The sequence below is a fragment of the Uloborus diversus genome, chromosome 7 (assembly GCF_026930045.1).
Source record: "Uloborus diversus isolate 005 chromosome 7, Udiv.v.3.1, whole genome shotgun sequence".
Classification (NCBI taxonomy): domain Eukaryota; kingdom Metazoa; phylum Arthropoda; class Arachnida; order Araneae; family Uloboridae; genus Uloborus; species Uloborus diversus.
Window position 1 is genome coordinate 65233094 of NC_072737.1, and position 21307 is coordinate 65254400.

Below are 21307 nucleotides of genomic sequence, written 5' to 3' on the forward strand. Positions count from 1 at the left end.
CCAATAGTGTATTTGTAAAGGTCTATTACACTTGTTTTACGCAGCTTTAAACTGCCAAATAAAGCAAATGCTTGTTCAAAAAATTCAACATGACCGGTATTAACTAATTTTAAGACAAATACCTGTATTGTTGCAGATAAAGCTAGAGGACGCTACGATACAATGCAACAAATTTGCACAGTTTTCACGTAGGGATGTTCGCATATATCAACCGTTTGGTTGATTTGATGACGTCGAAGATTGACGGTTTCATTAACCGATAGCTCTGTGAGGCTGCTTTCGGAAACGATCTACCGGTTACACCGCGTGGTTAGTCCGGTGTGGTTATGACGTATTTGGAATTTCTCTAGGAATTCCGGTAGAACAGCTGTGTTTCCGAACGCTCATGGTTAAACCGCGATAGTTCTAGTTCAGCAGCAAACGACACTCCAATCAACGCGTAATTTTCATGATAGGCAAGTCACGTGCGTTCCGATCAAAACATGGAACACGACCGGATTGGCCAACACAGACTTTGTGACGTTTGTGATCTCGCTAACCGCTTCCAGACAGCGGTGCCACAGGTTGCTACCAAGTCGACCGCCAGAAAACAACCGCAGTGTTTCCGAACGCGGTTAAGTGACGTCACCGGTTCCACCGCAAGTGTTTCCGAACGCTTGCGGTTGCACCGAGGCGACCGATCCGCGTTTCCGAATGCACCCTTAGAACGCTCCTGGTTAGTCACCGTTAACTATGGTCGACCGATTAAACTATGCGAACATACCCAGATGAGAAAGAAGAAGAACCATTACTAAATGGAGTCAATGACTTAGAACTTGTTTGTGTTTTCGCTTCGCAATGTTAGTGTACAGTGGGTAGGTGACATTAAAAGATTTTTACTAAATCGATGAACTGTCGTTCCAAGACTTTTGAAAGTAAGCAGAAAAGTACCAGGCAAACTAATTTTTGCATGTGAAGCTGACTTGTTCCATATGGTGTAAAACACTAGGTGAGCCAATTTCAGCATATGAAAATCCTTTGTTTCGAAATATTCACCGCGTTTTGTTTGTTTTTACAAGATCTTCCGATTTACAAGGAAAGAGGGGGGGGCTTATATTAGTCAAGGAACTTAATATGTGGAATTTCACAAAATTAATGATTATGGACTTGACTTATTATTGTTCTGACACACATATCAGAACCATTCCTGTACATTTAAGGAGCTTGATAAGCTCTCGTTTTTACACAAAACATTCCATGAATTTATTTTTCAGGCATCGGACTTTTCACCAAGCATCAGGCGATCGAAGACCTATAGGACCAGTTTTGTGCGACTTATCTTCCTTAAGCTAAGAAAAGCAATCTTTGAAGATTGCATCGATCTTGCTGCAACCAAATTCCACATCAGTGGGTCTGTCACCTTTGCATCTCATAGGTTTTTGGTCGTGACATTCTCCACACTGCCCCCTATGTGAGGACTGGAGACCATAGTATTGACAATTGTCAGTCCTCTTTTGGTCTCCATACTGATCTCGGTAGAAGTAGGTCCTCTGAGCCTCTTTCCAGGGAGCTTGGAAATAATGACGTCTCTAATCTAAAACATAATAATAGTGTTTAATATATGTACTCGTATACAAAGTAAAGTTCATAAATATACAATCACACAAAAAGTAGGTCTAGAATGTTAGCCTTTTTGCAGAAATCAATTAAAAGATTTATTAGAAAAGGGAAGGGGGGGACGTATCGCATGAACTTCGCAACGGCTATTTGTACAATCATGTCGACTGATGTCATCTGAATGAAAATTGGCTGTAGGCAGATTTGAAATGAAGCCGATTTCAACTCCGCCAACAACCATCGGCAGGTTTGAAGGAAAACCAATTTGTTCAAGTAATATTTTTGTGAGTTTATCAACAGATTAAAATATGCTTAAAAACTGTGAGATCGTTTATGAAAAGCCCCTAAGAACACGTCTGATTGAAACTGCTTTAATATTTTGAACAATGAGGGTCGTTAGGTTTGAGTTGGAGATAAGAATCAAGAGATTTTTCACTGTCTTTTTTAAATCGAACTTGACGATTTATTGTAAAGATATTTATCTAACATTTACGATAACGTTTAAAAAACTGTAAGGTAGACTGCATCAACAATCCAAATTGTGTTTGTTAAGATTTCCTGTAAAATTACTTTTAACCAGTCGTTTAGTATTTTTCTCATGCATTGAGATTACTATTCGTACTTAGGCTTACTTAGAAATTTAAATACTTGGAAGAAAATAAAATTTCTTTTAGTTGAACAACTGCATGCACAATGCTTTTTGAAGGGGAGAAAAGACATTACTCTGCTGTGAACTAAATGGTTTAATTGAAATACTTAAACGTGTGTATAATTTACAGATAATAAGAACTGTTTTTCCACAGTAAAAAAAGTATATTATGGATAGTGATTCCATGAGATGTTTCGTTAAAGGTTCTGAAATTTAGCGAAACATAATTTGTTTAATAGCTGTAACTATAGAAAACTGTTAGATACTAGGGTCTGGTGGGGGAAAGTGGTCAATGGGGTAAAGTGGTCATACGTCAAATAAACGACTATAACTTGGAAATAAATGTTCGAATGAATGTGAAAATTTTATTTTAGGTTCAAGGAGTTAGAAACTACATTTTGAATACAAAATTTTAAAACTCGCAAAATTTTATTTGGTAAAAAAAAAATATTTTCTGTTAATATGAAAATTTTAAAAATCCAAACACCTCTTTTAACTTCTTTGGGAAATTTTGTTTGTTAGAATTATGAACAGATTGACGGTACAGGAAGCTTCCTACATGTCTTAAGATCGCTTACTCATTAGCAGTTAGCTGAATATATTTTAGATAATTTTTTAGAACAATTTCAGTAAGATGGGGTAAAGTGGTCATAATATTAGGCTTAACGAATATTGTTCTTCTAATGTCACTTAATAGTGAGGTATAAAGCAGATATAAATTAAATATTAATTCCACTTAATATGTATTGTTTTTACAGTAAATGGGATTAAATATACGAGTATATACGTATGCATACGCATATACTCGTGTAGGCGCGTATATAAACGTTTCACATACATGCACCAATAAATATGTATATGGGTATCTGCGATATAGGTATTTTTTATCTATGCAGATATACATTCGACTATACACGTATATACTTGCTTTTACTCGTATGTATACAAACACTTAAATGCTCAGGTAGACACGTATATACACGTGCGTACTCGAGTAAACACTTACATACAAGCATATGATATACAAGTACAGAGGGTGAGTTTAAACTCTTGGGAAATATTTTAAAAGGTGTTAGAGGGGAAGATAAGAAGCTAGAATGATAAGGAACATATGTTCACAAACACAATGCTGACGCACTACATGTACGCAAAGCCTAAGACTGATGGATGCAAAACAGGTCACAAATTTGTTACACTCAAACAATTTTACACAACATTTTAGGTCGTAAGAAAGTTTTACAGCGATTGAAGAAATTTGCGGCCTACAGCTGTAATACATGCGCCGCAATCACAAAGCACTCTCTGTTTTAATAACGAGACTTTTGAAAAACTTTCATCCGTCGCTGCGCCTTTGTTGCGATGCGTGTAACTAGTACGGGTCGTAATTTTTAACAAGTACTCTAAATATTATCTAAAAACTAAAATTTTGAGTAAAATCATCTTTGTGTAAAAAATTTGTGACCTGTTTTGCATCCACCAGTTTCTGGCTTTGTGTGCATGTAGCGCGTCAGCGACCATAAGCTCCTTATTATTCTTTGCTTCTTATCCTAACCTCTCACACCCCTTAGATTTTTGCTCAAGAGCTTGGATTCACTCTCTAGGCATACATGTATATAAGCGTATATACTCGTGTATACATATATGTACTGGTGTATACACGTAAATGTACATATATACGTCTTTTCAGGTATATAATTGTGTTTACACGTATACATACGTACATACTCGTGCTTCCATATATACATGTATATATGTGAGTAAAAACGTACAAACACGCACTGGATTCATCCACGAATTCATGTATATCCGTAAAAACATTTATGTACACTTATGTATGTGTCCACATGTACACTTGTACATGTATGCGTATATACATCTACTATTCACGTATATACTCAGGTATGCACGTGTATACTCGAGATGCAAGTGCATACATGCATATGACGTTCGTTTATACGCGTATATATACGTGACACGTATATAAACATGACACATATATACTCGTGTAGATACGTCAACACTCCTTTAGGTAATCACGTATACATGCTTATATACTCGTGTATACACGTATATACTTAAGTAGGCAAGTGCATGCTTGTATCTGATGTATACATGTATCTACTCATATATGAGCGTGTTTCTTCATATTTACACGACACGTATATATTCGTGTATACACACAAATATTAGTGCATATACTTGTAACTATAAACATAACTGAAATATACAAATATTAGGGTTATTTAATATGGTTTTGCATTTGTTTTTAACTATGACCACTTTACCCCATGCTATGACCACTTTCCCCCATCCCATGGGGTAAAGTGGTCATAAACACAAAGGGAAAAGAAAGTGTTATAAAACTAATTAAATCAATATATTTTTTTCTAAACTTCAATGTATTATGTTCTTTAATAATGCAATGTAAAATAACAACAAAAAAAGTTGAAGTGTTTAAATAATTTGTTGTATTTATTATCCACCAAAGTTGAAAACCTACGAATTTATGACCACTTTACCCCACCAGACCCTATATTTTTATAGCTAAGTTCAGTTAGGTTGCAGCTGTGTATTTAGAAGAGAATTACTTAAGGGCCATTCATTAATTATGTAAGGGTTCCGAGGGAGAGGGGGTAGGAAAAATCTCGACACAACCTTACTTTTGGGGTGGGGGTCAAACCCATTCTTACGTAATATTAGAAATCGTGCGGTCAAGTGGTTTGGCAGGGATCATGTTTCATTTGCATCTAGAAGGTAAAAACGTATTAGGATGAGTTACTTTTTATTTGTTTTATAAAAAATTAATGGAGCAAAATGTAATAAAAAATCGCACTGCGTATGGCATGTTTTATTTTTAATTAGTATCGCGTCATATACAAAAAAAAAAGTGTCGAAAGAAACATTCAGTATAGATTTTAACTTTTAGTCAATATTTCTTACAGAAAAAGGTTTTCAAAAACAATAACAAAATGGAATCTTGTGTAAGAATAGGGGAAGGGGTGGAAAAGTCTTACGTACCCTTACATGGGGGTGGGGGGGGGGGCAAAAAATGCCAAAATTACCCTTATGTAATTAATGAATGGCCCCTTAGCAAATTTTCTCGTTGAATAAAGTTTTTTAAAAGGGTGTACTATAATTGTACTGTTTAGAATCGTAGTTTGAAAATTACAAGTGAACATAATAATCTCCTAATCCTCGCTCGATTAGGGTCTTGAGGATAACAGATATCCTAGTAAAGGCTTGAAGATCTCCCATCTCATACATTATTACTCTAATTTTATGTTTTCCTTTTATAAAATCTTATCTAAACGGTTTTCGAAAAGCAACAGGCCTGAATAGGCGTTTCATTAGTTGCGTTTGGTGTCGTTTCATTTAGTTACTGCCTGATAGATGTCAAAATCATTCAGTGTCTCTGATGATATGCTTGCAAATTAGATGAATTAGGTTTTACACATCAAAGCAGTTTGATATAATCGGAATCTTCTGCATTTTGCTTTGGTTTCTCATTGATTTTATTATTTAACTAAAAACATTTAAAAAAATAAAGGCTTATATGAAGTTCCAGCTAAAAGATTGTATTTTAGAAGTTTAGGTGTTATTTTTTAGTGATCATTTTATATGTATTAAGTAAAGTAAATATTTAAGGCAACATATATCTAATTCTATTTGAAATTCCAAAACACTACTGTTTCAGTTGCTCGTTTCTGTTAATACTCACAACTATTTTTGCACATGTAATATTCTTTTTTTTCTTCTTTTTGTAACCCTGAATATTATTCAGTTCAAAATAAATACCTATGAAATAATCATTATTATGATGTGCATACATGTATGTTTGGTGTGCGTCATTATAACACAGGATTTTGTAAATTAAAAATATTACCTTTAGCGTAGCATTATAGGTAATATTTTAAACTCTGAACTGCAGGAATAAATGTTTATAAAACATAGCGTCACATGTGACACAGGGAGGGGAATGGTTTAGATGAAGTATGACACTTTCTGACAAATAGAAGGAGGAGAGGGTAAAAAATGTGACATAATTCATGGGCATCCCCTTATCACATTTTGTCCCCCTCACATTTTGTTGAGTAAAAAGTTTGTTCATGCAGAAACACTAATCAACTTCTGGTAACTATTACTGAAACTTAATTTGTTCAAGTTGCTGTAAGTATGAGCCTGTTTTTATATATTTTCAAAATATTTCTTCCTAACCCTGGGGTGCCCACCTGGGAAGTGGGGGGGGGGGGGGGGCATGGCGCAGACTGCGCCATTGACATTTGAGGGGGGGGTGTTAAGAGGGTTATTTTTCACTTTTGAAGGAGGGGCTCTTGATTTTGGAGGAGGTCTTCGCAATATTAAGGGGGTGCGCCATTGGGGGTGGCACCCCTGCATAACAAATACTCATTCATTTTCGTCTGTATTTTATGTATTTTATAAGCAATAGATTAGGACATTGATACCGCCAACTGGAATAACTTTGACCACTGCAGGTAAGATTGGTCCAATAAAAGATAAGAGACTGTCTACAGGGTATTCCGGTCGCACAAACGTCATGTTTTTTGTGTTCGTAACCAGGGGTGATTGTGTTCCGGTATTTTACCGAATTTCCGGTATTTTCGGACGTATTTCCGGTATTTTTATGTCCGAAAATACCGGAATTATGTTTTTTTTTTGTTATGCTTTTATCTCCCTACCTCCGCAATTTTTTAAAAATTATATAATACTCATCAAATATACCTGCAATAGCCTTAAGATGGACATCTATCGCTTAAGATGGACAAATGTCAAGATAATTTTGTATAAAACCAGCTCAAAAGTAACTTTGTAACCCATTAAAATTTTAATCAAATGTACACACACTATTTTGACTCTGACTATTGAGCTATTTAATAGTATGGCATAGGTTCACTTAAGTAATAGCGGCCAAGTCCCCCCCCCCCCCCTTCTCGCTTTGAAACTTTCAGGTATTTTTTGATGAACTCACAATCACCCCTGGTTCGTAATATTTATCATTGGAAATTATTTCTCTAAATATAAGTTAAGGGACTTAGGCTCGTATAAAAAGTTAGATTTTGTATTTTTAAACTCATTTTTATATTTGCTTCGCGCTTTCTATATCTTAATTCTGCATCTGGTTTTGAACACTTTTTCAATTGGAAGTATGCACCTAGGACTAAAGATTGCAAAAAAAAAAAATTGTAGATCAAACAGGAACACCCTGACCGTATTAAACGTAGAGGAGTAATTATCACTTATTCATTTCAAGAGCCCTAATAGGTAGAAGTGCTGGCTACACTTAATCCTTACTGGTAGTATTTATTATCTTTCCGTTTATTGGGTCAATGTTACTTGCAAAATCCAAAGTTACCATAATGGGGTCACTTCAAAATTTTAAAAGTTTTTTTTTCCTGAAAGAACATGCTTAAAAACATAGGATCAAATCATTTTTTAAATAATTTGTTTAAGTTTAATATTTTTAAAAAATACTTAAATCGGTGCGCTTCCATTGTTTAAATTTCTTGCCGATGACATCAAAAATGATGAAATGCCATTCTGTGTTGCCATTCACAGAGCAAAATATTTATTTCGCATCTTTACTCACGTGTATTGGCAACGATAGGGTTGATAGCAAGCGTAGAGCGCAGTTTTAATTCGCTTCTTGATTATCCTAACGTAGAAAATGCGGTACAAAATGCGCCAAAGAGCATTATTTGTGACGTCACCAAGACCATGCCTTGTTTGCAAAATTGGACATTTTAAAAATTAATTAAAAAATAACTGTTGGAAAAATAAAAAAAATTTCTGGGTCCATGTTTTTTTTTTTTTTTTTTTGCTTATTCTATCAATTTTAGTGACTAAAAGTACTAGTTTTGACTGGAGGAAACACCCTCATTGACAGGATATTTAAAAAACAATTAAATTTCACTAAAAAACATTTTTTTGTTTGGTAAAAGAAGTGGTAGTACAAGAAACATTACAAAAAGAATATATTTATCTTATAAAATATTTTTAGTAGCTATAATTTGATTTTTTCATTAATTTGCCCTAAAAGTTTCAGTCGAGCACTTCATTCTACAATTGAGGCAGTGAGAAGCAAAGGGATGTAAGTGAACTGTTTAAAGTTTCAAGTAAATCGCGTTTGAAGTTTAGATTCTAGGTAGGCTTTCATTAAACATTTTTTCTAAAACCTGATGTATAGCAGCACCTACCAGGGCTACTAGTACAATCTCTTGTCCCAAGACAGAGAAGAAGTCCACCTTTCATTTGTACTGGTTATCTCCAAATTTTTAAATTCGTCACTTACATCCCTTTGCTTCTTACCACCTCAAATGGTAAAATATTTGAGGTTACATTGAGTAAAAAAGTCTCACCTGAGTATTGAAGAAAAAATAAACTATAGGATTATAAATGACGCTTGTTTTCGCAAATACGGCCGGACAGACGGCAGCCACCGGCCCCAGTAGATGTCGATAGCCGAGGGAGGCCATTAGTGAAACTACGGCATATGGCGTCCATGCGATCACAGTACAGACAATCATGGCGCTTGCCATAAGGGTCACTTTGTGTTCGGCTTTAGCTGTAGAACTACATCGACCTGCCGGTTTAGGAGACTGCAAAGTAAGAAAAACTCTGAAGTTAATAAAAACATTTAAAAAAAAAGAAAACAAATTATACATAAACTTATAGTCATTAATACCTTTACTGTACGCATATGTGATATTTTTAGTTAATCTAAGCCTAAAATTATAAGGCAGTGGAAGCATTCAAAAAATATTTAAACACCCACCAATTCTTGAATTAGCTCAAAATGGTAGCCATTTCAGAATTTAGTTAGATGCGACACCATAGTTTTTCTTTCGTTATTAAGTGCAAGTAAATAAACCAACTGCTTCAAACATCAAGCAAATTCATGACTGAAAAATAATGAATACTACCTGCAACGTAGGACAAGTTCAGACATTTTCCATAAAAAGCCTCAGCAAAAATTGGATATTATTTGCAAATTACGATTACGATTAATATCTCTGCGGCGTAAATCGGATACTGTTTGGCGTGGATTTTTTTTTTCTTAACTTCCATCTTGGTTCACATTTTTGAATGATCTAGTATGGGGAAGCCAGCCTTTTTTTAAAAAGTGTATCAGTTTACTGCATTTTTTTTTTTTAGTGTTTTAAATGCATAACATATGAAAAGAGGGGCAATCCGAATTTCATCATTTTGGATTTTAAATAAAGCCAAAAACATTTCAGGAAGACTGGTTAAGATTGCAAATTTAGACGGACATTATTTCCGAAGTTATAAGGCTTTAAAATAAGAGAAATGACTCTAATCTGTGACGTCGCATTCATGACTTCCGTTTCATGCTGAAATTTCACTCTCATTATGCCAGAAAAATGAATAAGTTCAAAGCGGAGAAATTGTAATCAAAATAATTAGTACTCATAATTAGTACTAATAAATAGTAATTATGAAATTTAAATACTTCCGCTTTTAAATTAATGCCAAATTTAATGAAAAACTGTAGCAATTATAAAGCAAGCATTGTTAATGAATTTTGCAAATTACTTTCAAAGCTCCACCTAAACAAGCAATATTTGTGGCTTTTGTTGATTTTAAAATTTTCTAATAACGCAGGTTTTTGAAGATTTATTTGATTCAAGTTACCTCAGTATAAAAGTTTAACATTGCTTAAAATCAGTCTTTAAATGAGTTGCTATTTTTTTTACAAAATAAATTTTGTAATTATTATTATTTTTCATTGTTTTGGCTTCATTTAAAGAGCAGATTTCGAGTATTGTTTAATTTTCTAGTTGTTTTTAATAAATTTTCTTCATTAAAAATACAGTTTTGTTGTGAATATGTCTAAGTCAGGGGCAGAAAGAATAAGAGCGTGGCGTTAGAGAAAACGTGGGGGTGAAGTGTTAGTTCAGAATGTAAAAGAAAAAGGGAAAAGATAAATGTGTTTCATTTCTTTCGTGTGTCTGTACGACACACAATTTTTTATTTTTTAACAAATTTTTTGTCATTTTTTTTAAATACAGGGGGTTTCTGAACTCTTAAGCAAAACTTTAAGGGGTGATAGTACATATCAGGACAAGCAATATAATGGCAAAATTAAGGGTCCCAAACGTTTTCTGAAGGAAATAGGCGCCATTAACATTTATTAAAATTTCAAATGATCATAAAAACGAAAAATTGGTCGATTGGTGTGCGGTCTTGCTAAATTTTTTCTTTTTATGAATATTTTCTTGAAAATAAATTTTGAAGATGTAATTTTTAATAGGCTGATAAAAGGCGCTTTAGGCTTTGGAGCAATGAACTATTTTTTACCCTATTTTTGAATTTCATTAGGTTTTTTTTTTTTTTTTTTCGCCGCAAACGAATCGACTAATTTTTCCGTTTCTTATTATGATCATTTGAAATTTTGAACCCTAAACTTTAACGGAGCCTATCTCCTTCGGAAGACGTTTGGGACCATTATTTTTGCTATTATAGTGTTTGTCCTGATATCTACTATCACCTCTTAAAGTTTTATCCAAGAGTTCTGAAACACCCTGTGTTGTACATTTAATTCTGAATCATTGTAAGGAAATTCAAAATTGAGGTTTCCTGAAAAGTTAAAAAATCCAACGTAAAGTTTAAACAACATTTTTTTTTTTTTTTGAGCAATCAAGATATTATCCTCACTCGACCAAAGTTTGATGTTGCTCTGATTTTTCAGATTACGATGACAACGAGAAAAGGTCTAGCTTTTTGCTTCAATATTTATTAAGTGGACAAATTTTCGTCGCCGTGGTTACAAATCGTTTGCGTTCATTCAACGCTTAACTCAAACATAACACAATATAACTATACACACTCCACTGTCCAGCCTCCTGGGTGGTGGCGTATGTGCCTTGCACGCACACACACGCCTACACACTCAAACCTGCACACTCACCCGCCTACACATACACACACACTCATTCGTGTGCACACACACACACACTCATGCTAACACGCACACATACACATCAACACACACACACGTAATTGCGAAAAATATAATTTGAATTCAACATGTCAGAAATTTATTTATTTTTTCTTTTTTTTATATTTATATGACGCAGCTAGTGGAGTTGTGCTGAAGAAAAAAATAGAGAGTTTTCAAATATGAAAATGAAAAAATGTGGATTGGTGTTTTTAAGCTCTAATGCAGGTCATTTGAAAACACCATTTGAAATAGAAGCTACCTCCTTTTGGCAGCAAGCCCTTCAATTCTTTTACTGCAATCATAAATAAATTATAACTCTATCAAGCAATTATTTTATGCTTTCAGTTAAATCAGAAAATTCAAAAATTGTTTCCGAAATTTATTGCAGAATACATAAAGGATTGTGCACGGAAACATTAAAGAGCTAAAAGGAATCCTTGCGAATGCACTTCTTCGAATTATTTTAAAGCGCCTAAGTGTGTTCGAGTCCCAAAGGCTCGTTCCGGCTTAACTTACAGAAAGGCGTTTCGATTACAATGGCAGATGCAGTATTTATATGTCTGCTTTTATGAAAGAAAAAATGGCGGATAGAAGGACGTTGAAAGAAATGCAATATCGAAGATGAATGTAGAACTTGATTCAGTTGTGAGTTTGCTAAATTTTCGCGAAAAATTGAGAGCATCTGGAGATTTTTCGCTTTGAGAGGAATAAAGTGAAATTTCTATTGTGAATTTTCAACCGAAAACTTGGAAATGCTCTTCTAATGAAATGCGTAAGTTTGAATATAATTTAGATCTTCCCCGTAAGAGAAGAAAATTATTGTTTCTGTTGTGAATTGTCGATGGAATACTCGAAAATGCATTTCAAAAGTAATTTATAAGCAAATTTAAATCAGTATTTCTTTAATCATATAGAGGAAGGATGCCGTCAATGAACCACATAACAATTTTTCATTTTTTTAGAAACAAATTACAATTCAAATTTCATGTTAATTATGGGAACAATTTCTCAGTTTTTTCTCTTTGTATTCACTTTCAAGATAAATATACACAATAAAGAATGAGCATTAAAAATAAATATAGTGGCATGTGGTCCATTCATGGCAACCGGTTGCTATGGTTGTAATATCGAGTTTTCATCGATGGACCACATTCTCAAATTAAAAAATCAATGCGTAAGTTACTAATATTTAAAACAGGCGATCAATAAACACCAAATGTAGCAATAAGTTATAGAAAAAAAGATGCATTTTCTAAAATATTTTTTTTTTCGGATAAGAGGAACTCATAAAAAAAAACAGCACTCACGCAACACACAGCTGTTGTCAACACACCTCGTTCACCACTTGATATTTTCTCTCTCTTTTGATCAATCTCTTTTGAACTGTTGGGAGTTTTGTAAAATCCATTTTGAAAATTTTTGTTCAACGCAAGATTGTACTTGCTCTCTAAAATGTCAAAGAGCATATTGACAATTTTATTACTAAAACCAGAAGCTTAGGTCCTAAACAAACAAAGATTATAGTACTGACAGACTTTTTGTCTGAATTAAATCTGTGGGACACGTTATTTTTAGCCTCTTAATAGGCCAATTCACCCAGTTTTTCGGAAGTAATTATAAAAACGTTTTTTGTATTTTCAAAATATGATTCACTAATTATATTCCTATTTCGGAGCTTCGGAGGGGTTATGTTCTAAATTTTCAATAAGTGACTAAGATAACAACAAACCGGTTTTTATTTTCCACGCGACTGTTTAAAGTTGCTTTCAGACCCTATATTGTCGGCAGACTTCGTTAAGGTCCATACCACCATTTCTATAAGCTACTGTAGCACGTTACATGCTCTCACTTGACCACTGGCAATATTTTACTAATTTTTGCATTTTTCTGGAACAGCAAAAGGATTTGAAACTCTATTATTTTGAATTTTTAAACATTGTTTAAAAAAATTGAAAATGAGTTGAAATTACACTAAAGTAAAAGAGTTTTCATGAATTACTTAGAAACTTTTTTCATTATTATCATATTTATTTTAAAACACCTGAGCAATTTTCAAAAGTAATTGAGCTGTAGATACAATACTTGCGATTTTCCGTGAATGAACCACTTTATGAGGTGGTCCATTCATGAAAACACCTAGCGTCATTTTGAATATTCTTATAAGTGTTACTGATGTGACGAATCATGATGAAAAAAAAGTATGGGGAATTAATTGTACTTGAAAAAGCACTCTTTTAAGTCAATATTCGCGTTTAATTGATCTGTGATATTCAAAGCATGTTATAACGAAATGAAATCTCAATAATTAGTAAGATAATCATAGAAATCTTATCTGACGCTGGCCTATTAACAATATGATGAAGTAATTTTAGCTACTTAACGACTCTGCAGTAGACTGTTTTCGGACAAAGGAAGGTACTAAAACTGATTACGCGTCTGCACAAACTCTGGTAAGGGAAATATATTCGCGGTCTAGTCATGGAACCGGTCTATTGACGGCAACCTTCCTAGTAACAAAAAACAATATAGTTTTAAAACGATGGTTAACAGTAGATTTGTGTTGAAAAAATGGTAAGTTCATTGTTATGCTTGAATACTTTAACTAAAGTCTATTATATTATAAAGTTTTAATAACTGATTTTGCGACATAATATTCTATTAATATCATCGGTTTTACGAATTTATGTCATTCATTTTATTACTTAAGTTCAACTTAGGCACTTTATCCACAAAAATAAGAGATAATAGCTTAAAATGGCATAGAAATTGCAGGTTACTGCAGACACGTGTTGCGGAGTTACGAGGAACCCCCTTTTCAATACATAACTGAATAGGGTAACGGCATCAGTAACAGACAAGGGTCCAGTAACAGACAGCCGTAAGTTTGTATTTAAATAATAATAATTTTAGGCCTGGTAAAACTGATGTTGTTGCGACCCATGAATACGTTGCGACCAGCTAGTGTTATCAGAGTGAAGTTTATAAGGCAGTTGGTAATTACAGAGCAGTGGTGGAAGGTTATGAACAGCTACCACGAGGTCTGCCGATGTTTCATGTTCATTTGAATTTAGTAAGGTTTTACGCCTAAAAATAAAGAACTTTTGCACATTTTAAAGATAAAAGGGGAATTCTGTCAGTGACTCATCCTATCTGTTGTTGGGTATCATCAGAATTTTCGGTGTCTGTTAGTGGGGGTCGGACCTATTTTCGAAATTGAGCAAATAAAAATAGAACTAACTTATTCAGAGGATCCAGGCGCAGCCAACCGTTAGATGAGATGTAGTTGCATTAGAAAAAAATAGTCTTAAAAGATTAAATACATTAAAAGGAACAGATAATTAAGTTAACCTGAGAGCGATGTCTTAAGCATGTCTGTTACTAGTGCTGTTACCACATATGGATGAAAATACATCCGATAAAAAGGAACTTGCAATGTTACGTTGTTATTTCTTATTTTTACTTTTCAAGCAGTAAGGCATTTGTTAATATTTCTTTATTCACACCTCAAAGAAAAAAGTTGTTTAAAAACTTTATGGCTTTCGGCTCTTGATTGGCATTGTATGTTTTTCTTCATTGTTCATCAACAAATATTTTTATCTGCATTGATGAGGTCGTAAATATAAGTTCTAGGAATTTTCAAGAACTGCTACATCTTCATATTAAGGGTAGAAGTTATTTTGCCGGAGACTTTTTATGCTGCTTCCTTGTTAGTTGTTGCTTCTAATGCAGAGATGTACAGGGTACCCTGAACTAGGCTGACTGTTTTCAAAAACTTATAACAGTAAAACGGTTATAATGATTAAAAAAAAAAAAAAAAAATCTGGCAGAAAATTCATATGGTGGGCTGTAAGTTTTTTCTATCCAGAGTTGCAAATTTTAATTAATTTTTTTTTCCAAAATATGACGCTGCTGATAGCAAGCTTTTAAATCAAAGAATGACAGAAAATTACTTCATACTTTTTCAAAAAATGTTTTTAATGAACGAAATTACATAACAATATTTTCAAAATGAATTGAAAATTTCCGTCGGCTGAAATCACATGTCACAATCAAGGAAAAAAAATCAGTGAATTTCAATTCTTACATTTTTTTTAACACGCTTTTATTAGCTTCACCTGTATGTATGTATGTATGCATCTTGTAACGGAATCTTGCAGCTCAAATTTCGCCCACTTCCTGCGATCAGATTCTTTTGAAATTTGGCGCGCGACCTCAGACCCGATGACAATGCAATATTCTATAATCAAATTAATTAATTAACTCTTTTTTAACACGCTTTTATTAGCTTCACCTGTATGTATGTATGTATGTATGTATGTATGTTGTAACGGAATCTTGCAGCTCAAATTTCGCCCACTTCCTGCGATCAGGTTCTTTTGAAATTTGGCGCGCGACCTCAGACCCGGTGACAATGCAATATTATATAATCAAATTAATTAATTAACTCTTTTAATTGTTAGTTTCCTCCAATTTTAATCAATATTTTGGCATAAATCCAACAATGTGAAAAAGGAAAAATTAAAAAAAAAAACATTAAAAAATGCTCGCAAAAATTTTTAAAAATGCCTACAGAAACCTTTAATTTTTCTGAATCAGACAAAATTTGTTCCAATGTTCCAAGGTAATTAGAGCATGAAATATAATTGTTTTTAACTAATTTCATGCCAAAATTTAGGTGAGCCTTCAATTGGAAATTCATTGCTGATCAGACCATTGTTGAACAAAACTTTTATTCAAATGCATCTCAAATTTTCAAAGTAATATAAATATGATTTCCGCAAACATACATCGATGACTCACAGCAGCTTCCCATCGGGGTGCCCTTGTCTTAACTTTAAGATATTACCTCGCACTCGTTTTATAAATAATTTCGTCACCTGATAATTCTCCAACATAAGACTAAAAAACAAAAAAATAAAATAATAGTTTAAAAAACTAAAAAAAAAAAAAAAAACACGCTTTCGTAGCAAAATGAACTAAAAAGTGAAAAATAATCTTTATTGGTCAACTACTATCATCCAAAGATTATTTTTCACTTTTTAGTTCATTTTGCTACGAAAGCGTGTTTTTTTTTTTTTTTTTTTTTAGTTTTTTAAACTATTATTTTATTTTATTTTATGGGCTTACTCTATGCAGCGATCTCTGTTGAAAACATTTTGAACTAAAATTTGCTACTAATAAGGAAAAAAAATATGAATTTTCTGCAATAATTTGTTTTTTATCACTAACCGTTTCCGTGTTGTAAATTTTTGAAAACAGTCAATCTACTTCAGCACACCCTGTATCTTTATATTTATATGTTTCTGTATTGTTTCGATGAAATATTTTAAAACTTCCCCCGTCCTGTAATCGCAGACCAAGACTCTACTTACATCCTTTCTCTTCTCTTTGGAATAGCCTTTCAAGATCTGTAAAGAGACCCAAGAAGGACCTCGTTACCATCTGACCTTGAAAGGCCTGACTCAGCTGCTCATTCCAATTAGGCTTCTTACCGTGGCAACTAAGCTACCTCAACCTCGTCATTCGTCTGAAATGAGTACTGTTGTAATGGTGAGGCTGTTATCGTGAAAATGAAAGGGCTGCCATTGCCTCGAGGGGTTGGACTACTGAAATGGGCGATAAATGTTTCAACACTCGAGAGATGGCACCACCAGTCTTCCCCACTTCCAGAGCTCAGACCCGAGCTGAAGGGGAAGAAACCTTTGTACAGAATCTTGTACTCATCATAATTCCTCAACGACAGACATGTAACATTCGGGCTCTCAGATTTAACAACACGTAACTAGCATTTACTTCAAAAAGTGGGCTTTGTGGACTACGGGCGTTGAGGCATTGAGAATGAGATTCACCGATCCCAAGCGTAGTGTTATAACTGCTGGGCTCCCCACTAAGGAATGAAAGAAAAGTTTAGTTGTAAAGAGATTTAAAGCGTACCTTTTTGATGATGCACACGACGCTGATGTAGCAAAAGCTCATGATGCCAAGTGGCAGGACGTATCCGAAGAAGAAGATGTAAGCTATGTAAGAGATGTGTTTGCTTCCAGGTTCTTCCCAATTTAGAGAACATGCGATTCCTGGCGTTTCCACAACGTACTGATTCCACCCGAATAGTGGAGGCAACGACTGTGACAAAGAATAGATCCAAATGAAGAAGATAGTCAATACGGCGGAGGCGTTGGAGAGCTTTTGGCAATGCAAGGATCGGGAAATGATGATGTACCTCTCAATGGCGATGGCAGATAGAGTTCCCAGTGCTGTCATACCTATGCGAGAAACAAAATGGTACATTTTTATTCCTTCAAGGTATGACGGGTAAAAATTGCTTCTACATTTGAACGACGCCATTGCTTATTTGGTGATATTTTTATAATTGGAATTTTAACCCTAAGTCCAGTGGATTAAATCTAAACTCCAGTAGATAGCGTTCATTAATGACCACTTTTTCGTTTCTCCATTCTCCTAAAATGAGTCTTACTATTCAAACAGTTTAAGTTACCGGATCTAGTTCAGCCTTGTCAAAATAAAGCATTTCCCTGCATGTCAAATATTACCATAAAATATCATCAAATCATCATGCTGTGGCGCGAATTTCATTGTTGATGACGTCAGCGTTACTCAATCATTCGCTATTATATATATGAGGATGCAAGGTGACCGCTAAAATCCGTAAGCACTCTAATAACTTTTAAAAGACAAGAACTATGGTCATAAAAGTGGGGTCTAGGCAGTGGCGTAGCTAGGGTGGGGCGGAGGGGGCGCTCCGTATGTGAAAAAAAACGTGTTTTTCAAATAAGGAAATTATAGTTTAAATCTGTTTCTGCAGGCAAAATGAAAATCTTCGAATTGTAAGACTTTTGCGTAACTACCAGATTAAAATTACTTTTATGCAATGTACTTTCTGCTTTCTTTAAAAAACTTTCAAAAGTCTTCCTTGATTGCATATCAGTGCAATTCCTTGTATTTTTTCTGAGGGGGCGGCAGTGGATAGTTTAATGGGACCAATGTTTTTTTAGACTGTAGAAATTTACTTAAGGAGGAAGAAAACAATGAAAATTTGCCGATTTTCGTTATAAGAAAGAGTTAACACTGGATTCTAAGAGAGTTTCTTGAAAACCTCCAAATGAAACGAAACGTTTTTTTTTAATCTTCAAGAAAGTGGTGATAAGAGTAAGAAAGGGAGGGGGAGGTGTAAAATGGTACAGGGAACAATTTATTGCTCATCACAGGGGTGACTTCATATGTTGCAGGGTTAACTTTGATTTCTCATTCATTACAAGAATTCACTATTTCAAAAGAAGTAAAAGGGATTTCCGTTTCCTCGCTTTTGAGAGTAGAAAATCTATCCAACACCTTTGGATCACATGTTAATCAATTCCTTACGGAAGTCTAGCGAATTTTAGTTTTCAACATTTGTTTGGGTCCCTCAACTTGGCCAAGCATAGTCTAAAATTGTTTTTAGCGTATTCAGTTTCAATTAATTCTGGTTGAGAACCTCTCCCACCTGCACTCTGTGGTCAAACAGTGTGAAAGATAGCTTCAAAATGTTTTTAGGAGGGAGAGCTCTCAAATCTTTCATCTCTTTTCCTCGCTTAGAAATATGGTTTTAGACCTCAATGTTAAAACATTTCTGTGCAGAAACCGGAAGCCTGTCTTTTCTTCTAACGTTGCAAACACAGCCAAAAAGTACATATTTAGGTCTTTAATTCTGAAAACTTTCCTGGAGAAAAGTCCTACCCTCTGTTCTAAAGTCTCAACATATAGCCTAAAATTAGGTTTTTGAAACTTTGATTCTTCAATATAAATTTTTGAAAACAGCATTTGAACTTTGACTTTGCTTTATCTACTAACGTAATCAAAGATAGCTTAAAATACGTTTTCAGGACTTCAGTTTCGGAATTTTTTAAAGAAAGGTACCTTAAGCCCCCCCCCCCCCCCTCCGCTCATCTAACGTCTCCAAAGATTTAAAACTTCGTTTTGGAAACTTCAATTTTGAAAAATTTCCGAGGAAGGAAGGCCGAACTCCTCAGATCTTTTCCCAATGTCCCATTTGATAGCCCAAAATTTCGCTCATAAAAATTTGCGCGTGTGTGGTGGGGGGGGGGGGGGGAGATCTCGATAATTCTTCCTTCTCAAAGATAGCCTAAAATGAACTTCAACTTGAAGAAATATTTTGGGATTAAAAACTCCCTCTGCCTCCTTTTGCTCCTTATATTATTAATATTAAACAAATCCAAAGTCAACGAAGTCGGGCGTCAATTACGGAAATTTTCCATGAGAGAGCCATCTGGCTTTAAAACATTTTTGGTGCCATTAAGTGTTAGCGAACCCTTTAACGTCACCAAAGATAGCCTAGAATTGCGTTTTTGAGACTTCGGTACTGAAAAATGTTCAAAGAAAGAAGCCGAACCTTCCCCATTCCAGTAAATCATCAAAGATACCCTTAAAATTAATTTCAATTTAAGAAATATTTCAGTAAGAAACCTCAGCTCATCCTCCCTTCCCTAACACTTACAACTACCTTAGAATACACAAGCGATTTCGTTGCTAAAGGTAGCCTAAAATTGCATATTTCAGAGCTGAAAGTTTTTGAATTGAGTATCCGACCATACCCGATTTTCTTAACCTTTCCACAAAGTACCCTAAGCTGAATATTTAAACATTGATTTTGGAACATTTCCTTGCGGTGCCACCGATCACCTAACGCCAAAAAAGTAGGGATGTGTCGTTCATGACTGAACGAGTCAAAAAGTACGAATTCTTAAAATGAACGGATCCGTTCGTTCACTTAAAAAATGACGACCGTTCCTTTGAACGGTGAGCAGTTTGCACCATTGCATTCATGCACTTTTGATAAAATCGCATTTATTTTAAAAATTACATTCATCTTCACATTTTTTACCCTCAGTAGATCTCAAGTTTCCATGTTCTCAGTTGTAGTACAAAATATTCATTCGAACATTTTTACTTTCTGATTTATTCATCATTTTTCTTTAACCGTTGCAGTTCATTTACAATTTTTCATAGTATCTAGTTGATTGCAGTACCGGTGTTTTCCGGTATACGGAATTTCGAGCGATTTTGCAATTTCGCAATACCGGTATTTGCTGAGTTATAATATCGGTACTTTCGGTATTAGCTGCAAATAATTAAATGTTATAATTAAATATTTCAATTTAACTTATTAGGTAATTACTGCTGTTTTTAATTTTCATTTCTTTTTCGATGACACGCTTTAAAATCAATTAATTGGTGTAAAAATGTGTCTTCAAAAGCATGAACTAATAGGATATCATTAAAAATATATAATTAAATAAATTAATAAAATAAGTAGCGTAAAGATTACAAAATGATATTTTCGTTATTACATGGTGAGTCGCATTTTTGAGTGCTTATGTACACTTTGTTTTAATTTTTCTCATTTTTCAGATTATTCATTTTCCCTTTTGTGAAAATGAGAAGTAACATTTGAATTAATTAATTGAAGTTGGAAATGCGAGTAACACTTAAAATTAAAATAATTTCAAGTGCAATTTCGAAAGTCTTATGAATAATTTATTTCGACCATCAACTGCAGTAATACTTTATGATTTCTTTTCTTAAATGCGTCTTAACTGTACTGAATTTTGACAAAAACTGTATTTTTTGATATAAAAATTTTATTGTTAATTTTTTGTCACTGAGCGGCATTGATTTGTTGTCCTACCTCGTTATTTAGCTGTATACTTGACAAGATAATATTTAGAAATTATATATTGCCTTAAAAATTTGAATAGAGGTAAGGCATAGTTATAATTGTAAAAAAATTAAAACAAAAACAAAACGAATAAAAGAAAATATTAAGATCAAATTTAGTTAGGTTTATCGTAAAGTTCAAACCTACTATGAACTATGGCAACAAAACAATATGGTGTTTTCCCTCAATTTTTGAAAAAATTCTAATAGCGGTGTTATTCCGGTATCCCGGTATCATGTTTTGAAAAATACCGAATACCGGTATTGCATTTTCGGTCCGGTATTACAGTCCCTAAATGTATCCATTAGTAATGTGTTGTGTAACTTGTTTGGGCTACTAACAAGATGTCTGG

At 34.0% G+C, this 21307-nt stretch overlaps 1 protein-coding gene across 1 annotated transcript; it reads right to left on the reverse strand.

The window, feature by feature from the left end:
• Nucleotides 1-1408: 1408 nt before the first annotated feature.
• LOC129226712 (rhodopsin-like) lies at nt 1409-17510 on the reverse strand. The gene is made up of 4 exons (XM_054861341.1): nt 17157-17510; nt 12521-12524; nt 8620-8843; nt 1409-1573 (listed from the first exon to the last, which is right to left on the reverse strand). The coding sequence occupies exons 1-4, from the start codon at nt 17508-17510 to the stop codon at nt 1409-1411; spliced, it is 747 nt and encodes a 248-aa protein (XP_054717316.1).
• Nucleotides 17511-21307: the final 3797 nt, after the last annotated feature.

Bases quoted from the DNA above. Each gene is read 5' to 3' on its own strand.
- LOC129226712 (XM_054861341.1), bottom strand. From the start codon at position 17,510: ATGTACCATTTTGTTTCTCGCATAGGTATGACAGCACTGGGAACTCTA. The intron at 1,574-8,619 runs GTGAGACTTTTT...ATTATGTTTTAG, and splicing joins ATTTTTTCTTCAATACTCAG to ATTAGAGACGTCATTATTTC.